The sequence below is a fragment of the Rana temporaria genome, chromosome 1 (assembly GCF_905171775.1).
Source record: "Rana temporaria chromosome 1, aRanTem1.1, whole genome shotgun sequence".
Taxonomy (NCBI): domain Eukaryota; kingdom Metazoa; phylum Chordata; class Amphibia; order Anura; family Ranidae; genus Rana; species Rana temporaria.
In genome coordinates this window covers 16475962-16496783 of record NC_053489.1, presented here as the reverse complement: position 1 = coordinate 16496783, position 20822 = coordinate 16475962, and the positions used below count along the sequence as shown (strand labels likewise).

The 20822-nt window shown below is 41.2% G+C and overlaps 1 protein-coding gene across 1 annotated transcript; it reads left to right on the top strand.

Moving 5' to 3' along the window:
* Positions 1–442: 442 nt before the first annotated feature.
* LOC120922118 (vomeronasal type-2 receptor 26-like) lies at positions 443–6800 on the top strand. Its single transcript, XM_040334702.1, has 2 exons — positions 443–458; positions 5794–6800. Exons 1-2 carry the CDS (start codon positions 443–445, stop codon positions 6741–6743), a joined length of 966 nt encoding a protein of 321 aa, XP_040190636.1. The 3' UTR covers positions 6744–6800.
* Positions 6801–20822: the final 14022 nt, after the last annotated feature.

Sequence of the window (20822 nt, the reverse complement as noted above, 5' to 3'; positions counted from 1 at the left end):
TCACAGGCCAGCCTGTGGCCACATGACCCCCTCTGCCCCCCCGCACGCCGTGGTAGATGTAATTTTGGTAACGCCGCCCAAGTAATGGGAACGGCGTTGCCGAGAGGGGAAGAGTAATCTGATAGAGGCCCATTGTTAGGTAACGGCGTTTATTTAAACGCTGTTACTTATAACACTGCTCATGGGCACCTACATTGTGAGCCCTCCAGGAGTCCACTAGATTATGTGAGTGCAACAGTGTCTTTAAAGTTTTGGGGAACGCATTAGAGGCGCTGCCAACCCTGCTCCTGTCAAGAGCAGAGTGCGCCACCAAATTGAAGTCCCCTCCCAGCAACAAGTGCGGAGAACTGTATTTGTCTAAGATCCAAAAAGAATTCTTAAAGAAGGTTGCTTGGGAATCATTAGGGGCATAAAACATTATCTATCATGACCATTAGCTATCATGACCCTCTTCCCTTGTAAGGAGCCCTGCATGACAATAAATCTACTAGCTGGATCTTTTATAGATATTCTCAACTTCAAACATCAAACTTTTTTTAATAAATATTGCCACTCCTCGGGACCTAGCCCCAAATGTTATAAAATATCCCGGGCCAAAAGATCTATCAAAATATGGTTATTTTCGGAGAAGTGAGTCTCCTGTAATAGAATGATGTCTGCCCACAGGCGCTTGTAGAAGGAAAATGCTTTTTTTCTCTTTTGAGGTGAATTAAACCCCCTAACGGTATGGGAGATTAATTTAATGCCCATTTTAAATTTGTAAGACAGATATGTCCATATATAATTGGGGGGGAGTCCCAAGGAGTAGGCTACCGGTGTCCCGCACCCCGGTATGGTGGGGACAATCAGGAAGGTCTGTAGACGAGCATATACCAATATGTTAAAGGGTCTAGCATAAGCCATAAAGGCAATCATACCAAACACATCACGATTTGCGACATCTGCAAAAAGAGTCCTGCAACCTAAAGCAATAAAACAGTAAAAGAAAACAAATGACATGAAAACTAGTGGGGTCGGGAGGGGAAAGACCATCCCAACAATAGGCAAAGGTAGTAACCTGTCAGGCGTTAAACTTCCTGACCAATAGGACTGAACAGGTGAGTTGGAAGCTCTGGTGCATGAGGATAGCTATGATGTAATCGGTATTGCTGAAACTTGGCTTCAATCCTCACATGACTGGGCTATTAATATTCCTGGCTATGCTCTCTTTCGGAAAGACAGGGTAAAAAGGAAATGTGGAGGGGTCTGTCTCTATGTAAGAAGTGACCTCAAAGCAAGCGTGAAAGAGAACCTGGTTGATGGAGAGTGTGATGAGGCTGAAGCATTATGGGTGGAACTGCATACAGATGTGCGTAGTTCAAAATTAATCATTGGAGTTTGTTATAAACCACCCAATGTTAATGAGGAGGTGGAGACTCAGCTCCTTGCACAGATGGAAAGGGCTGCAAGGGCTGGGACGGTGATTATAATGGGGGATTTTAACTACCCAGAATTTGACTGGATTAATGGCACTTCTGGGACAGTTAAAGGACAACAATTTAAAAACCTATTGCAGGACAATTTTATGGTGCAGTTTATTGAGGCCCCAACTAGGAATAATGCTCTGTTGGACCTGATAATCTCAAACCATGCAGATCTTATTACTAATGTTCAGATAAAGGAACACCTGGGTAGCAGTGATCATAACATGATTTAATTTAATGTTAACTATAAGCAAGAAATACATACAGGAAATATTAAAACACTAAATTTTAAGAGAGCAAATTTTCCAAGGATGAGGGCTGCTCTCCAGGACTTGGACTGGGAGGGACTATTGGCACCGATGAACACAGAACAGAAATGGGAATTCTTCAAAAAGACTGTGTGGAACCTCACTGCAAAGTATGTTCCCATGGGCAATACGTTTAAAAGGCTAAAAATAAAACCTATGTGGCTCACGGTCAAAGTTAAAAAAGCTATAAACAATAAGAAAGTAGCTTTTAAAAAATAAAAAAATGAAGGAACACTAGTGTTGTTTAAATGTTACAAAGAATATAACAGAATATGTAAAATGGAAATCAAGGATGCAAAAATTCAAAATGAACGACAGATTGCAAAAGATAGTAGGACAAACCCCAAAAAAATATTTAAATGTATTAATAGTAAAAAGGTGAAGTCTGAGCATGTAGGCCCCTTACAAAATAATTTAGAGTGGGTGACTGGGGACAAAGAGAAGGCAAATTTATTAAATGCTTTCTTCAGCTCTGTGTATACAATGGAGCAAGGGGGAGGAGCTCATGTCCAAAATGGGGGTGGGAGTGACACAGCCTCAAATGATCCAAATGGCTCAAAAGTGATATGGTCCAGAAATATTTAGACAGAATAAAGGTGGATAAAGCACCTGGACCTGATGGCATCCATCCACGGATCCTAGGTGAGTTGAGCTCTGTCATTTCAAAGCCACTGTATCTAATATTTAGGGACTTATTAATGACAGGAATAGTACCACTGGATTGGCATAGAGCCAATGTGGTGCCTGTATTTAAAAAGGGAACAAAGTCTTTACCAAGTAACTATAAACCTGTTAGTCTAACTTCTATAGTTGGGAAGATACTGGAACGTTTAATAAAAGACCACATGGATGAGTTCTTGCTGGAAAAAAACTATTTAAGCAGCAGACAACATGGATTCATGAAAGACAGAAGTTGTCAGACAAACCTGATTTCCTTTTATGAAGAGGTAAGTAAAACCTTGGACAGAGGGGTGGCTGTGGACGTGATAAATTTGGATTTTGCAAAAGCGTTCGATACAGTTCCGCACACACGGCTCATGTGTAAGGTAAGGTCTACAGGATTGGATATATCAGTTTGTAAATGGATAGAAAACTGGCTGAAAGACAGAATTCAGAGAGTCGTGGTTAATGATTCTTACTCTGAATGGTCCAAGGTTATCAGTGGTGTACCCCAAGGTTCAGTGCTGGGACCCTTACTTTTCAATATATTTATAAATGATATTGGGTCTGAGATCAAAAGTAACATTTCTGTCTTTGCAGATGACACCAAGCTATGCAGTGGAATAACGTCCTTGCAGGATGTCGCCAATTTACAAGCCGACCTCAATGCTCTGTCTAATTGGGCGACTGAGTGGCAGATGAGGTTTAATGTTGATAAATGTAAAGTTATGCACTTAGGGACTAAGAATATGCATGCATCATACATGCTAGGGGGAGTACAACTGGGGGGATCTGTAGTGGAGAAGGATCTGGGGGTTTTAGTTGATCATAAGCTCAATAATGGCATGCAATGCCAAGCTGCGGTTTCCAAAGCGAGCAAAGTCCTTTCTTGTATTAAGAGAGGTATGGACTCCAGAGACAGAGATATAATTTTGCCCCTGTACAAATCATTAGTAAGACCTCATCTGGAATATGCAGTTCAGTTTTGGGCACCAGTTCTCAAAAAGGATATCGGAGAACTGGAGAAAGTGCAGAGAAGGGCAACCAAACTGATAAGAGGCATGGAGGAGCTCAGCTATGAGGAAAGATTAGAAGAACTAAATCTATTCACTCTTGAGAAGAGGAGAATTAGGGGGGATATGATCAACATGTACAAATATATAAAGGGTCCATACAGTGTACTTGGTGTTGAGTTATTCACTTTACGGTCAACACTGAGGACAATGGGGCACTCTTTACGTTTAGAGGAAAAGAGATTTCACCTCCAAATACGGAAAGGTTTTTTCACAGTAAGAGCTGTGAAAATGTGGAACAGACTCCCTCCAGAGGTGGTTCTGGCCAGCTCAGTAGATTGCTTTAAGAAAGGCCTGGATTCTTTCCTAAATGTACATAAAATAACTGAGTACTAAGATTTGTAGGTAAAGTTGATCCAGGGTAAATCCGATTGCCTCTCGGGGGATCAGGAGGGAATTTTTCCCCCTGCTGTAGCAAATTGGATCATGCTCTGGTGGGGTTTTTTGCCTTCCTCTGGATCAACTGTGGGTATGGAGTTGGGTGTATGGGATTGTATTGTGTTTTTTATTTTGTTTGTTTATTTTTTTGTGGTTGAACTGGATGGACTTGTGTCTTTTTTCAACCTGACTAACTATGTAACTATGTAACTGTCCAACACTCTTGGCAACCCGTTGGAGGACAAAAATGACAAAGAAAGAAAAAAAAAGAAAAGAATGAGGCAAACTTAGAGTATCTTCAAACTTCTCTTCCTCTGTCTTGAGGGTATCCACAAGAGTGGGGGGGCAACCAAATGGGCACCGCTGTACGTCAGCACAGCGGGAAACAGTTGGGGTGAAAAATGGTGCAAAGAGGAGTAAGCTGATTTCCAGGGGGGAGGGAGGAGACCCTGATGCAGGAAGGATTCAAACCCGCGAACACCTCCCCCCTGTAAATAATGTCAGTTCTCCTCAGCCGTCAGGGAAAGATCCTCATCCAGAAGAGGGAAAACACGTGGTGGGTCCGGGATAAGCAGGAAGAAGTATCCGATCAATTCAAGCGCTCCCTGAGATCCTGCCTCTGTCTTCTGCGGTCTCTCTGCGAGGATGGGGTGGACCAGATGGCATACGGTCGGGGGGTGGAAGGCATACTAGGCAGATCCTCTTTTGCCATGAGCCCAAGCTTGATGAGGTGTTCCTTCCCCTCTTGGACCTGGAGTTTAAAAGGAAATCCCCATCTGTACCTGATTCTAGCCTCTTGGAGAGGTGTGGTGATCTTCTTAAATCTGCATTGCTTATCCAAAGTGGCCAGGGAAATATCCGGAAAAATTTGAATCCTGGTACCATCCATCACAATATTGAGGGTATTGCGGGAAGCCCTTAGGATCTCTTCCTTCACCAGGTAGTCCTTAAGGCATAGGACTATGTCCCTGGGTGGTTTATCCACTGGGGGTTAAGGCAAAGGGCTGTATGAATCCTATCACAAGCAAAAGCATCCACAGGAGAAGCAGGAATTAGGGACTGGAACAACTTGTGTATGGCACGGATAAGCTCTGTGACCGCCTCTGGGACCCTCTCTGATCCTCAAATTGCTCCTCCTGTTTCTGTTGTCCAAGTCCTCTAAATGGGACTGGAGCTGGGACACAGATTCAGTGAGAGAATCATGATCCCTGCGGAGGTCAGAATAAGCTAGTTGCAGCTCATCGTGCTTTGTTTCCAAAAGATCCGTTCTGCCGCCCAGAACAGCCATCTCCTGCTGCAGAGTGTTAGTTGATTTGTGGAGCTCAGTCTGAAAATTTTCAGCCAGCTTTGTATACATGGCTGCTAGGCTGTCCTCAAGGTCTGCCTTAGTGAGCTGCAGATTGTACTCACTTTCAACAGACGAGTGTGCAGGGGAGGCCGCCAGGGTGTGTGCAGAGGTCTGAGCACGTTGTGACCCAGCGCCGTCTTGAGGCTTCCCAGCCATCTCCAAGACTCTAAGGAGGTAGTTTGTGAGGGTCTTTTGCGCTGGTTTCCTGCAACGAGACTTGGAGGACGGCATGCACCGCTCATTCCCCCGGGGGTGCAGGTAGGATTGGGTGCGTGTATCACAGTAAATAGCCCCAGGGAAGGCGCTGAAGTCCCCGCTGTGCTCAGAGCTCTTCTCAGTTGTGACCGTCCAGCTTTGCGCTGCGCATGCGCCCCATTGAATGTGTTTTATAGCAGAAAGTACATTTTTATTTTATATTTTCAAGATTGTTGGTCTTTTTTTGTTTATAGCACACAAAATGCAGAGGTGAATGAAAAATGGCCAGGTCATGAAGGGGTTAAATCTTCTGGAGGTCAAATGGTTATGGAAAAATACAGAAAAATGTTTTTAATACTGTGAAATAGCTACCGTGCCTAATGTTATTTTCACTTCTTTTTACTCTACAGACAGTGAACTCTGCAAGAAGTGTCCTGAAAATGAATGGCCTAACAAAGCTAAAACTATTTGTATTGACAAGGTCAATGAGTATTTATCATACAAGGAGGACATTCTAGTTTTATTTTTTTCTATAACTTCAGTCATATTTGCTACAACATCTCTCCTTATACTTGGACTATTTGTTTGGTTTCGGAGCACTCCCATAGTCAGAGCCAATAACCGGAACCTCAGCTTCATTCTGCTCCTCTCCCTCATACTGAGCTTCCTTTCTGTATTCCTGTTCCTTGGCCGTCCTGTGGATATTACCTGTATGATGCAACAAGTCACTTTTGGAGTTCCCTTCACCATCTCAGCATCTTCTATCCTCGCCAAAACCATCATGGTCTTCATTGCTTTTAAAGCCATTAGACCTGGAAGCTCTTGTAGAAAATGGGTGGGAGTCAAACTTCCCAATACAGTCATGTTATTCTGCTCATCCATTCAGGTTATGAATTGCATTCTCTGGTTGTCCATCTCTCCACCATTTCAGGAGTATGACATGGACTCCTATCCTGGGAAGATCCTCATTCAGTGTAATGAAGGGTCAGTTATCGGCTTCTACTCTATGTTGGGTTATATGGGGTTTCTGGCAGCTGTGAGTTTTCTTCTGGCTTTCATGGTGAGGACATTACCGGACAGTTTTAATGAGGCCAAGTACATCACCTTCAGCATGCTGGTGTTCTGCAGTGTCTGGATTGCCATGATCCCGGCCTATCTGAGCACCAGAGGGAAATACATGGTGGCTGTGGAGGTATTCGCCATACTGACCTCCAGTGCTGGAATATTATTGTGTATGTTTTCTCCAAAACTCTACATTTTACTTTTCAAACCTGAACTGAACACAAGAGGGACAATGCTGGGGAAGAGAATGATGTAAATGTAACACATTGATTCAATGTATAATGCTGTAGATCAGATTAAACAAATTCAGTCATATTGTTTCCATCATCATCATTATGAATGACATCATCATCAGAATTATGATTTTTGGGGACATTGACTGCCTTCTGTCTGCCTATTGTACATAAGTGGGTGGAAGGTGGATGTCACAGGATTGAATGATATTTTAGAGCTTCATTTTTTTCTTGCTCTTACATGCTCCCCAGCATGCACAAGCAAAGTACTGTCACTGCATTGTCCATTGGACAGTGCTGATCACAAATAAAATGCCGTGACCAATCAAAGCCTCACACAATGTAACCAACACCTGAAGATATCACTTTGCCCTCACACACTGATTGGAGAGTGATAGAAAAGAAAGATTCCAGATCACCAGCCAGTACAAGTGCAATCCAGTACCAGCAGTAACAGAAACAGCTTCAGTCTTCTATCTATTATCATTCATCCCTCTACAGCACAAATATCAAACACAAGGCCCACGGGCGGAATACGGATCGCCAGGCCTTGACATGTGACCCTCCAACTCAGTTTTGTAGCCGGAATGTGGAACTCCATTCTAGTTCTCACCCTCCGCTCCTCACTGTCACTTGTCACTGTCACAGATCAGCCCATATAGGTGTGAGGGTCAGGTGACTACACATATTTGGCCATTAACCACTTCAGCTCTGGAAGGTTCACCTCCCTTCCTAAACAGCCAATTTTTTGCAATACTGCACTGTGTTTCTTTAGCTGACAATTGTGAGGTCGTGCGACACTGTACCCAAATAAAAAAATGTTTCCTATTTTTCCCCCACAAATAGAACTTTCTTTTGGTGATATTTGATCACCTCTGCAGTTTTTATTTTTTTCGCTAAAAAAACCAATAATTCTGAAAAGTATATATATTTTTACATTCTTCTATAAACACATCCAAAAAAAAATTGATTATACAATCAAATGTCTTCATCAATTTAGGCCAACATGTATTCTGTTTTTGGTAATTAATCCCAATAACCATATATTGATTGGTTTGCACAAACTTTATAGTGTCTACAAACTATGGGATGGATTTATGGAATCTTTTTTTCACTTGTAATGGTGGCAATCAGCGATTATTAGCGGGACTGCGACATTGCGGCAGAAAAAAATCTGACATTAATTGACACTTTTTGGAGACCAGTGACACCAATACAGTGATCAGTGATAAAACAATGCACTGTCACTGTACTAATGACACTGGCAGGAAAGGAGTTAACATCAGGGGGGAGCAAAGGGTTAAATGTGTTCTCTGGGAGTGTTTTTTTTACTGTGTGGGGGATGGTTTAACTGTACAAAGACAGAGATCTGTGTCTCTCACAAAATCTATGTCTTCCTTACTAACAGAACGGCAGTCTGCCTTGTTTACATAGGCAGACTGTCGTTCTGTCTCTCTCAGAATTTTTGCCATACCCGCTGATTGGCTCCCGCTGTGTCCAATCACAGGGGAGCAGGTCTATGGCGGCGCGCACACACCCGAGGCCTAAAGACAAAATTAATGTACAGTTATGTGGTTTTGCGTTTAAGGGCCGCCCTGCTGCAGTATATGTATTTGGGGCGGTCTTAAGCAGTTACACATATCTGATGAATGTAATTTCCTGATGAATTTGCATATCTGAATATTATTTCTGTGAACATTTCTACTTATATCTCATTGTGCTGCTGGATTCCTTCCTTGTCTCTTTCACAAAATTAGATTCATACTTTTTCAGTGTTGATCAGTATGTCGTGGGGCCCATACCCACTTAATTCTAGTGAATGGGCGCAGGATGTTCAGATAAGCTCCTAGTCATCTCTGTAGGTGCAGACACTGTGGAGTAATTAATCTTCAATGTTTCCAGCAGTTTCATTCTGATCCACCTTCCATGCTTGACAGCCTGCCAGACTTCTAATCTCTAATGTAAACACAGATCAGGTACACAGGAAGAGGGGAGAGCAGAGTGCTGAGCCCTGATTAATGGCTACATTGCTTCTATTAGGAAATTAAGGATGAATTGCTTCCTGATGTTAGATTATATTGGGACAAAAACAGAGCACCCCCCACCCCAAAGCACCCCCCATATTGAGGGCATGTGGTCTGGTATGGTTCAGGAGGTGTGGTACTTGCTCTTTCCTGACCTGCTGGGCTGCATGCTCGGATAAGGGCCTGGTATGTTTTTTTGGGGACCCCACGCCATTTTTTAAAACGTTTTTCTTTTTACGACATTTTGTTGTTTACATTTCAGCTGTCGGTGGGGAAGCCCGCTGACAGATGATGAGTCATCGGTTGTTAAGGACGAGGTGGCCGGCTTCCCGTGCCCGCTGCTTAACAACCAGCTATTCTTCACACAGAATTTAAATCGGTCGATCATTTTTCCACTGTTCCGACATGTAATCGTTCTGGAAAGTTGGAATTCATTACAAAATGAATAAACAAAATTACATTTAATGAATTTAAACTAAATTTGTTACTATTTGTTACAATTTTATTCAGAGATTCAGATACAACCAAATCTCTGAATAACCAAAAACTTGTCAGAATTTGTATTCACACCGAAACAAATCACACATGTGTAATGAGCACGGCTTGGTTTCCTCCAGACATAACATTTAGAATTGAGGCCAAACATTTCCATTTTGGTTTCATCAGATGAGAGAATCTCGGTCCTCACAGTCTGAGATTTCTTCAGGGGATTGTTTTGTGAACTCCAAGAGAACCTTTATGTGTTTTGCACTGAGGAGAGTCTTCCATGTAGACACTAGACATGTGCAATTCATTTATTTACCCATCAAAATTCAGACAAAATTTTCATTAATTGGAGATTCGGATGTCTCTGAATTTCCAAATCACAATCATAACAAATGTCAGCTAATCGGAAATAAATTATAACAAAATGAATTATACAAATTTGCAAATGAATTAGAATTTGAATTAGAAACATATTACAATAACACTGGACTACAAAGAGTAGAAATGAAATGAAATGAAAGTAGCAAAATGTTACCAGAATTGTGTCACTAATAAAGGAAAACGAAGTCCTGAGTATTCATTGGCTCCAGTTTCCAAGATACAACTTCAGGTCAAAATTGCATCAAAATAATTCTAAATGATGAGGGGGATGTGCGATTATACACCATGGGGTAAAAGACGCAGTGCGGAGGGAATGACAGGTCACAGCAATAAGCTGGACCAACGTGGGCGAGCTCAAAGGGAGAAGAAAGGACAGTATCCCTGTTGTGTGTTTTGTATTGCAGATTTACAAGCCATCCGCGGGCAGCAACAGCCTTGTGATTGGCCGACGAGAGGAGCTGCTGATTGGCCAGAAGACCGCCGAGCCTCCCGCGCTGTGAGGCTATATAAGGATCCAAGCGCGGCGGCTTTTTCAGTCAGCTCCAGTCAGAGGAGCAGCGCTGCATGGCTTCTGTCATGAAGCGCCGCGCAACAGGAGACCGTGAGGCACTCTTATGCCGACTGCTGGAGAAAGCAGAAGGCATGGGGGGTGAGGAGTGGCTGCGCCAGTGTCTGGAAGGGGAGAATGTTCCAGCTTCCCCTGCGCCCACTCCCTCACTGCCAATGACGGACTCCGCTGCCTCTGGGAGCGGGACTAGAAAACAGCCCTTGAGAAAGAAAAAGGGCAAGAGTGCAGCTGCCTCCCCTCAGCCAGCAGGTCCGAGGAAGGTTGGCAGGCCTGTTACAAAGGGTGCACCTCAGAAGAGGGGGTGCAGCGCTTCTCCCCCATCAGCTGTGGAGGCGAGTGAGCAGTCATTGGAAGATGGGAAAGGTATGTTACCTGAAATGTCACAGTTTGCTGTGTTAGTAGACTCCTTATCCAATGTTTTAAATCAGTTCAAAGGGGCACATGCTAGTGGTGCTGGGGAGGCTACACAGAGGGCACAGGTGTCTGGTGCAGGGAATGCTATACAACATATGATGGATTTTTCCTCAGGGGCACAAATGAATATTGGTGCTGGGCAGAGTCCGCAGCTGCGGGGTAAGACAGCTAAAAGTTATCAGTGTGCACAGGTGTCTGGTGCTGATTATGGTTTGCATTCTGACAGAGAGGTTATAGATAATGATGACATACATTGTACAGATGACATCAGTGCTGTGTGGCAGGACTGGTGTATGCCTGCTAGTCAGGATACCAAAAAATTGATGTCAGTTAAAGGTGTCAACCATCCTGACATGGTGAATCCCACGGTCCCTCTCAGGTTGTCAGCTGCAACGGTTGGCGAGTCCTCATTTAAGGAACCTCTTCCATGCGTTCTGTCCCCGCTAGGTTTCCATCTGCCTAAAGCGGTTAAAGACAAGATCTGGAAGGGTGAGTTTCTGGATTTATTGTCACTGCTACCCGCTTCCAAAGAATTCTTAGCTAAATCAGAGAAGCAATCTGGTGACAGGACTGAGGAGGATAGGAGGAGAGCTATTCCAAAGACATTTCAGAATTGGCTGCAAGCATTTTGCATCTATGCAGCAGTGCTGGGGGAACGGTTTCCGGAAAAATGTTCCGGTCTTTTCCAGCATGTCGACATAATAGCTGAAGCTTTTCGCCATTTTGGCGGATCAGCTTGGTTCGTGTATGATGAAAACTTCCGGCAGAAGCTGGCGGTCCACCCTTCACTTAATTGGGGGTCAAAGGACGTGGGCTTGTGGCTCAACCTGATGTTGCCCACTAAACCACAGTTCGCGCCTAGGCCATTATCCAACCCGGCGCAGAATACCCTGCGCAAAGGTTTTTGCTTTGCCTTTAATGAAGGCCAGTGCAAATATCTGGCGAATTGCAGGTATAGACATGAGTGCTCCTATTGCAATGGTACTCACCCAGCTTGCAGGTGTTTTCGCAAGTCATCCGCAACTGCTCACCAGTCATTGCATGGAAAGGGCATCGACACCAGTGAGCCTAATAAGAATGCGCCCGTGGTTAGAGCTTTACCCAGACCGCAGGAGGGCGGCTCTCTTAATTAACGGTTTCAAGGACGGTTTTTTAGTGCCTTCCTTCCAAGGGTCAGGCTGTAAAATATTTTCTAATTTACTTTCGGTTCGCACGCATGAGAGTGTGGTGCAAGAGAAAATCGCCAAGGAATTGGTGGAGGGCAGGATTGCCGGCCCCTTCTCGGTTCCCCCATTCGTTAATTTCCGTTTATCCCCGCTAGGGATAGTCCCTAAGAAGGAAGCAGGTACTTACAGAATGATCCACCACTTATCGTACCCTCCGAAATCCTCGTTGAATGACGAGGTGGCAGATGTGGTTGCCCCAGTTTGCTACTCATCTTTTGACGAAGCCCTGGTAATGCTACGGCAAATGGGACAAGGTTCCTTGATGGCAAAAGCGGATATCAAGTCGGCTTTTCGCCTTCTCCCAGTACATCCGCAAGGTTTTAATTCGCTAGGTTTTCATTTCCATGGCGAATATTTCTTTGACAAGTGCATGCCCATGGGGTTCTCCCTATCCTGTTTCTATTTTGAAGTTTTCTCCACCTTCTTACACTGGGTCTTGTCCACAAGATTCCCCCATGGGGCTTCCCTCCACTACTTGGATGACTACCTTTTCATCGGGACTAAGGGAACTGACGAATGCTTGGAGGCCTTACAGGCGTTCTGCGAAATTTGCAAGGATTTTGGTGTGCCCCTGGCACACGAGAAGACTTGTTTCCCTACCACATCAATAGAGTTCCTTGGCATAATGATAGATTCCGTGAACATGGAGTTTAGACTACCTGTTCAAAAATTACAAAAAATGAGGTTGTTGATTGTCTCTTTTCTGGCTAGGAGGAAAGTTCTCCTGAGAGAAGCCCAGTCTTTGCTGGGGCTGTTTGCCTTTGCAGCCAGAGTCATTCCCATGGCCAGGGTGTTCTCCCGCAGATTTTCTTTGTCCATTCGGGGGTTGAGTAATCCACATGCGCACATCCGTTTGTCCAAAAGTATTAAAGAGGATCTGAGGATTTGGGATGCTTTTTTAAGCAATTTCAATGGTGCCACAGTGTGGCAACAGGATTTTGAAACTAGCAGTCAGTTAGAATTTTTTACGGACGCCGCCGGGTCAGTGGGCTTTGGTGCCTTTCTAAATGGACGATGGTGTGCTGCCAGGTGGCATGAAAGATGGTTGCAAGAAGAAATTCTGCAGAATTTAGTTCTCTTGGAACTATTCCCAGTCATAGTAGCGGTGGTAATTTGGAAGGATTCCTTTTCAAACAAAAGAATACTTGTGCACACGGATAATAAAGGTGTCTTCTTTGCAGTGAACTCGTTATCTTCCAAGTCTGTACCGGTACTTAAATTATTGCGGTTTTTAGTATTACACTGTATGCGTTTTAATATATGGCTAAAAGCTGAACACATAGCAGGCATACATAATAACATCGCCGATGCCTTATCTCGCCTACAGCTGGAAAAATTTCGGGAGTTGGCACCGTCGGCAGAGCAGCAGGGGACCCCTTGCCCAGATTTCCTCTGGGGCTTAATATGGGAATAATCCTCCGCAATCTTAGGAATTCGGTATCAAGCAAGACTTGGCTAGACTACACGAGTTCATGGTCAAGATGGTGTGCCTTTTGTCATGAAGGCGGTGTGGACCCTTTGAATGTCACTTCTTATGTAGCGCTAACCTTTTTATCATCCCTTATACAGTCAGGCCTGAGTCCGGCATCAGTGAGCAAGATATTGGCCGGAGTCTCTTTTTTCTTGAAATTTGCAGGCCTGCCGGCTTTAAATTCCTTTTTTCAGGTGTCACAAGTCCTTAAAGGTTTTAGAAGATCCAGGCCTTCTAGCGATGTGAGGCGTCCCATCTCGGTCTCATTGTTGGTTGATCTCATTGGTGCCCTCGACAAGGTATGTGCTTCCAGGTTTGAGTCTCTTCTGTTTAAGGCGGCTTTTTCGGTCGCCTTCTTTGGAGCTCTCAGAGTTGGCGAGTTTACTGCCGCTAACAAAAGCTCCTTGTCTTTCCTTAGAGCGGATCACGTCTGCGTTAGAAATGATTGTTTGTTTATTTTCCTGTGTAGGTCCAAGACGTTTCCTATCGGTAGAGGCCGGTGGTTCTCGCTATCCAGTTCTCCTATCGGAGCGTTGTGCCCAGTGCGGCTCGTGAGAGAATACATGCTCGTTAGGCCCTCGGCAACTGCTTCTTTCTTCATCCATAATGATTTGTCCCCTTTAACTAGGTTCCAATTTTCGGCGGTTTTCTCCTCCTGTCTCAAGCAGTTGAATTTATCAGGTTTTCGCTTTTCGTCCCACTCTTTTAGAATTGGGGCGGCCACCACAGCAAGCTCCCTGGGCCTTTCAGAGGATAGATTAAAACATATTGGTCGATGGGATAGTTCTAGATACAAATTGTATGTACGTCCGGAACTGTTAACATTGTAATTTTTCTCTTTCAGATCGAGCCAAGAAAGTGGTGTGGGTTATAGGCCACTCATACGTGTTTTGGGCCGCCAAGCATTCGGAGTCCAGATCCTATTCAACCAATCTAGGTCTCGACTCTAATTCCTTTTTAGTTCTATGGTCAGGTGTTAGGGGCCTTCGTTGGCGCCAAGTCAGGGATCATTTGTCCTATTTGTCTACTATTTGGCCTTCCCCTCAAATTTTAGTTATGCATGCCGGCGCTAATGACCTTGGCAAATTCGGGACATGGGACCTTTTGTGCGAAATGAAGAGGGACCTTAATCTGATAAAGCTCATGTTTCCCTCTGCGGTTTTGGCATTTTCAGAGATGATTCCTAGGTTGCTGTGGTCTCCTCTGAGTGGTCTGTTCTATTTGGACAGGATTCGGAGGAGACTAAATAGAACTATGCACAGTTTTTTGACCACGGCTGGCGGAGTGTCCTTCCGCCATTCAGAGTTAGAGGGCTTTATCCCAGGTCTGTTTAGAAAGGATAAGGTGCATTTGTCTCCAATAGGCCTAGATATTTTCAACATGGGCCTGCAAAGTTTGATTGAATCAGCCACGGTGTTGGGGGGGCCTCAACCGGCAGATGCTCTGCGGGTCTCGGCCGGTGGGGAATAGTCGTCCAGCTTTGCTGGATGGACACCATTTAATTCCTGTTAAAACATATCTTATTTGGCTTATTTAATTATTTATATATTTAATTATTTATTTATTTATTATTTTATTAAAGTTGTAACCCCCCGTTTATGGATAGCACCGTGGCCGATTTATACCACTAATAAAGGTGTTGGATTATATTTGGTGTTATGTTTTTTATTTATGTATTTAATTATTTATTTATTATTTAGTATTTACATACCTTTGTGCTAGCCCATGACAGGTCACAGCAATAAGCTGGACCAACGTGGGCGAGCTCAAAGGGAGAAGAAAGGACAGTATCCCTGTTGTGTGTTTTGTATTGCAGATTTACAAGCCATCCGCGGGCAGCAACAGCCTTGTGATTGGCCGACGAGAGGAGCTGCTGATTGGCCAGAAGACCGCCGAGCCTCCCGCGCTGTGAGGCTATATAAGGATCCAAGCGCGGCGGCTTTTTCAGTCAGCTCCAGTCAGAGGAGCAGCGCCCACCCTCCCGCCCCTATTTTCTTCCTAAGTCACGAGGTTATCCTTAGGGGAATAGTCGTCCAGCTTTGCTGGATGGACACCATTTAATTCCTGTTAAAACATATCTTAGCCAAGATGGCTTATTTAATTATTTATATATTTAATTATTTATTTATTTATTATTTTATTAAAGTTGTAACCCCCCGTTTATGGATAGCACCGTGGCCGATTTATACCACTAATAAAGGTGTTGGATTATATTTGGTGTTATGTTTTTTATTTATGTATTTAATTATTTATTTATTATTTAGTATTTACATACCTTTGTGCTAGCCCATGTTTGGATATTCTTTTTAGATCTCTTTTACAATTGGGGGAACCATGAAAAAATATCAGTCACTACTATGATTGGTGGGTTCCTCCACACCATTGGGACTGGGAAAGACATGAACTTGTTTTACTTGTTTAGCCAATGACTCAGATAAGTTGCACATGTAATGCAAAAACAATGAGGGGCCCGACTCTTGTCCTGATCCCCTGATTTACCACTGCTGTCACTTTTGGGGTGCAAATGTAACATCGTCACAAATGTATCAGAAGTTATCTGTGTTGTTTACACAGTTTGGCTAAACATGTGCAGTGCTGAAAAAAAAATATTTTCTTTTCATTCTATAAATTTGTATTTCTGGGTCAATCGTTATAATCACAATTTGTAAATTTGTGATTTTGAAAATTCATAAATTTGTAAGTTCAAACATTTGTAAGTTTTAAAATTTGAAAATTTGAAAATGTGAAAATTTGAAAATTTGAAAATTTGAAAATACGAAAAGATTTTCAAAAATTTGAAAGAATAACTAAGGGCCAGATTCTCAGAGCAAGTACGCCGGCGTATCTACTGATACAGCGGCGTACTTTCAAATTTCCTGCGTCGTATCTTTAGTTTGAATCCTCAAACCAAGATACGACGGCATCTGGGTAAGATCCGACAGGTGTACAGCTTCGTACGCCTTCGGATCTTAGATGCAATATTTCAGCACCCGCTGGGTGGAGTTTGCGTCGTTTTCCACGTTGGGTATGCAAATTAGCGATTTACGAAATGCGGCCGTCGCATTTTCTAACGTCGTCAGTAGTCGGCTTTTTCCGGCGTATAGTTAAAGCTGGTATTTTGTGGCGTATAGATAGACTTGCCATGTTAAGTATGGCCGTCAAAATTTGAAAAAAAACATTTTTGCGTAAGTCGTCCGTGAATAGAGATGGACGTAACTCACGTCTAAGTTCAAAAAATGACGTTGTTGCGACGTCATTTCGTGCAAAGCACGGCAGGAAATTTCTGGACGATGCATGCGCAGTTCATTCGGCGTGGGGACGCGCTTCATTTAAATAAAACCCGCCCCCTGATCGCTGATTTGAATTCCGCCGCCAGAAATACACTACTCCGCCGTAACTTACGGCACAAAATCGTTGTGGATTCGAAATTCTGCCAGGTAAGGTACGGCGGTGTAGTTTATGATTTTATTCATTTTCAAGTTTCCAAATATTCAGAAAACATTGTTAAATGGGTTTTCATTCATTTGGATATTTTCGGATTAACACATTTCTCAAAATTTGTTAAAGAACAAATTTGGATCAAAACAAATTGCACAAGTCTAATTTTGGCTTCTGATTTTTCAAACATTCATATTTACCAATATTCTGAAAAAAAATGTTAAATGTGTTTTTATTTGTTTGGATATTTCCGGATTAACAAATTTCTCGAAATTGTCTTCTGAGGGAAAATATCACACAACTGTCCCTTGGAAATGTTCGGCAATGACACTTTCACAAGTCACCAGATGTAACTGTATGAGGTGTAGATCTGACCAAGACAAATGTACCTTGTAATAAAAGAAGAATAAATTACAGTCAGGTAATAATCTTTAGTGTCACAGTGAAGATACATTTATACTTCCATGTGGTGCCATTTTCATTGTTCTCCGTACTTTGTGGAGAAGTTACGAGACATCATGACCATCAGACTCCTCCCCCTTGTAGGGAAATATACTCCTCTGTGTATAAATATTTATTGTGAAATATCTGGAAAACTTTAGCCAACCAGCACCTTTATCATCTGTTTTCTAATTCATCTAATCACAATATGTAAGAATTATCACATTTCATCTCAGAGGGTGATCATTTACCCAAAATATGTAGACCAATGTAATAATTAATGATGATGATTCCTACTTGGGCTGCTTTATAGAATAGAATAGAAAATAATATTGTTAAGCTGAATGAAATATAATATATTATAAAAGAATAGACTAGAATAAAACTGGATAAAATAGAATAGATAATAATAGAAAAGAACAGAATCGAACAGAATAAATAATAATAAAACCAAATAGAATAAACAATAAAATAATAGAATATAATATGATAATATAGGGCCAGATTCAGATACATTTACGTTGCTCCACGGCAGCGTAACGTATCCCATTTACGTTACACCGCCGCAGGTTTACAGCGTAAGTGCCTGATTCACAAAGCTCTTACCTGTAAACTTGCAGCGGTGTAACGTAAATTCGCTTGGCGCAAGCCTGCCTAATTCAAATGGGGCGGGCACCATTTAAATTAGGCGCGTTCCTGCGCCGAACATACTGCGCATGCTCCGTCGGGAAAATTACCAGCGCCATTCACGGACGACTTATGCAAACAACGTGATTTTAAAAATTTCGACGCGGGAACCACGGCCATACTTAACATGGCTTAGAACAACTAGGGCTCAGCCCTAATTTTACGATGCGTATCTCGACGGAAACGACGTAAAGTTAGAGCGACGGGTAACGTGGACGTTCGTGGATCGCCGTAACTAGTCATTTGCATATTCTACACCGACCGCAATGGCCTCGCCACCTAGCGGCCGGCATAGAATTGCATCCTAAGATCCGACAGTTTTTTTCTTTAATATGCACTTTGTCACCAGTGATACATTGTTTCCAAACTGAACTTATGTTTGGTCTTTGAGTTCACGTTCAATCGAGAGATCTTTCTAGCAATTAAGTGCCTTTACCCACTGAGGGTTGTCTGTTTATTTTATATAATTGAGCCTGGACGTTCAACTTCACTCCTCACATGTTCACTTATCACTGTTGCTGTTTTTTTCAATCTCAAACAACTGCAAACTTATATATTAATTTGTAACATTCTCCTCTGTGCACCCTATCGAGGGATGGTATATAATCACAACTAATTGTTGCCTTGTTTTATTTAATGTTTTGGTTCCAGATCTGACATTTATTGTCGGTGGTCCATATCACTTTGCAGTGTAACTTTTTATTATTTTTTCTTTACACTTTCATCAATACGCTTGATGTAGTTAATCTACACCCAGGCCCACAGCAATAATATTTTACTTTTTGCTGGCACAGTGTCCTGGAAAAGGCACTAAATTCATACAAAGTTTGTTTATCACCCTATATTCACAGTTATTTTAGGGTGCTAACCCTGAATATCACACTTAGTGTCCTAGGGGACACTTCATAATTATATCTTTAGTGCTTTATATATATATTTTTTAACTTGGTTTTCACGGAACACTGGATTTGTGCACCTTAGCACACATTATCACTTTGAGGTTACACTTAGGAATCACCTGAGACACCTTTTTAGGATACATCTATCTGAAGCAGATATAGGTACATAGGATTGAAATATAATCTACTGGCTGTCCATACACTCCTTTGGAACACGGTTATCAACTCCACTGGAAAAACCAACAGATCATTGGGTCACCAGTGTTGATTATAAGCAATAATAGGGGGTAGCACCTGGACGTTTGGATAAACGATACGCAGGTCTAGGAGACCCACTTCCATTGGTCTCTCCTAGTAATTGGAGCTCCCCTACAAATGTAATATTTTATTATACACACAACATAGTGTATACACCTATATAACAAGCATAAGCAGCGCCATCACCCTATAATCCATCTATTTAAGATCCGACAGTGTAAGTCAATTACACCTGTCAGATCTTAGGGCTATCTATGCGTAACTGATTCTATGAATCAGCCGCATAGTTACGACGGGCGGATCCCAGAGATACGACGGCGTATCAGGAGATACGCCATTGTATCTCTTTTGTGAATCTGGCCCATAGAATGTATTTAAAGAATCAAATAGAATATAAAAGAATTGCATAAAAAGAATATAATAGAAAATAAAAAAATAAAAAAAACTGATTAGAATCGAAAATAAAAGACACTAGTTAAGAATAGAATACAATACAATACAATAAAAGAACATAACTGTCTTCCAATATTTTAATTTCAAATTTAGAATATAATTTAATCATATAGACAGAATATAGCCGTTCTCCGAAAATCTAAATTTGAATAGATTCAAATAGAATCGAGTAGAACAAAATAGAAAGAATACAGCCATCTTCCCAAAGTAGAATTTTGTATAGCATAGAAAAATAAACAGAATATATAGCCATTTTCTTAAATTTATATTTCAATTATAAAATTATAAATACAAGCTGTCTTCAAAAATTCACATTTTGAAATATGAATTTTGAATAGTAAATAATAGAACTGAATAACATAGAAAGAATATAACCATCTTCCGAATTTTGAATTTCAAATGTAAAAAATAATTGACCAGAATAAAATAGAAATAATATAGCTTTCGTTCAAAATTTGAATTTTGAATTTCAAAGTTTGGATTTTGAATTGAATAGAATAGAGTAAAAGAGAAAACATATAGCCAACTTCCAAAAATATAATTTATAAAATCAGATTTTGAATAGAATCAACAGAATATGGCCTTCTTCCGAAATTCAAATTTCAAATAGAATAAAATAAAATATAAAAATATATAGGTGATTTTCACGATTTGAATTTACAAATTTTTGAATATAATAAAACAGAATAGAATAGAATAGAATAGAATAAAATAGAAATAATGTAGATGGTTTCCAAAATTAGCATTTCATATAGAATTTAAAAAATAGAATAAAAATATGTCTTCCAAAATTCTAATTTAAATTTCAAAAATTGATTTTTAAAAAGAAAATAATAGAATAGGCTAAAATAGAAAGAATCTAGCTGTTTTCTGAAATTTGAATTTCAAATTTTGAATAAAATAGAACAGAATAAAATATAAAGCATATAGCCCACTTCTGAAATGCTAATTTTGAACAGAAACAAATAGAATAGAAAAGAATATCATTTAATAAAATAAAAAGAATATAGCATTCTTCTGAAGTTCAAAGTTTGAGATGAATTTCAAATGTTGAATACAATGGAATACAATGGAATAGAAAGTCACTTTCTAAAATCCTAAATTTTAAATACAATAGCATAGAATAAAATCTATAACCAAATTCCCAAATTTGAAGTTCAAAATTTGTATTTTAAATTTTGAATAGAATAGAATAGAATGAAATAAAAAGAATATAGCTGTCATTCAAAATCTATTTGAAATATCAAAATTCTAATTTTGAAAGAATTTACTAAAATAGAAATAAAAAGAATATAGCTGTCTTCTAAAAATCAAAAGTTGAATAGATTAAAACAGAATGGAGTTGAATAAAATATA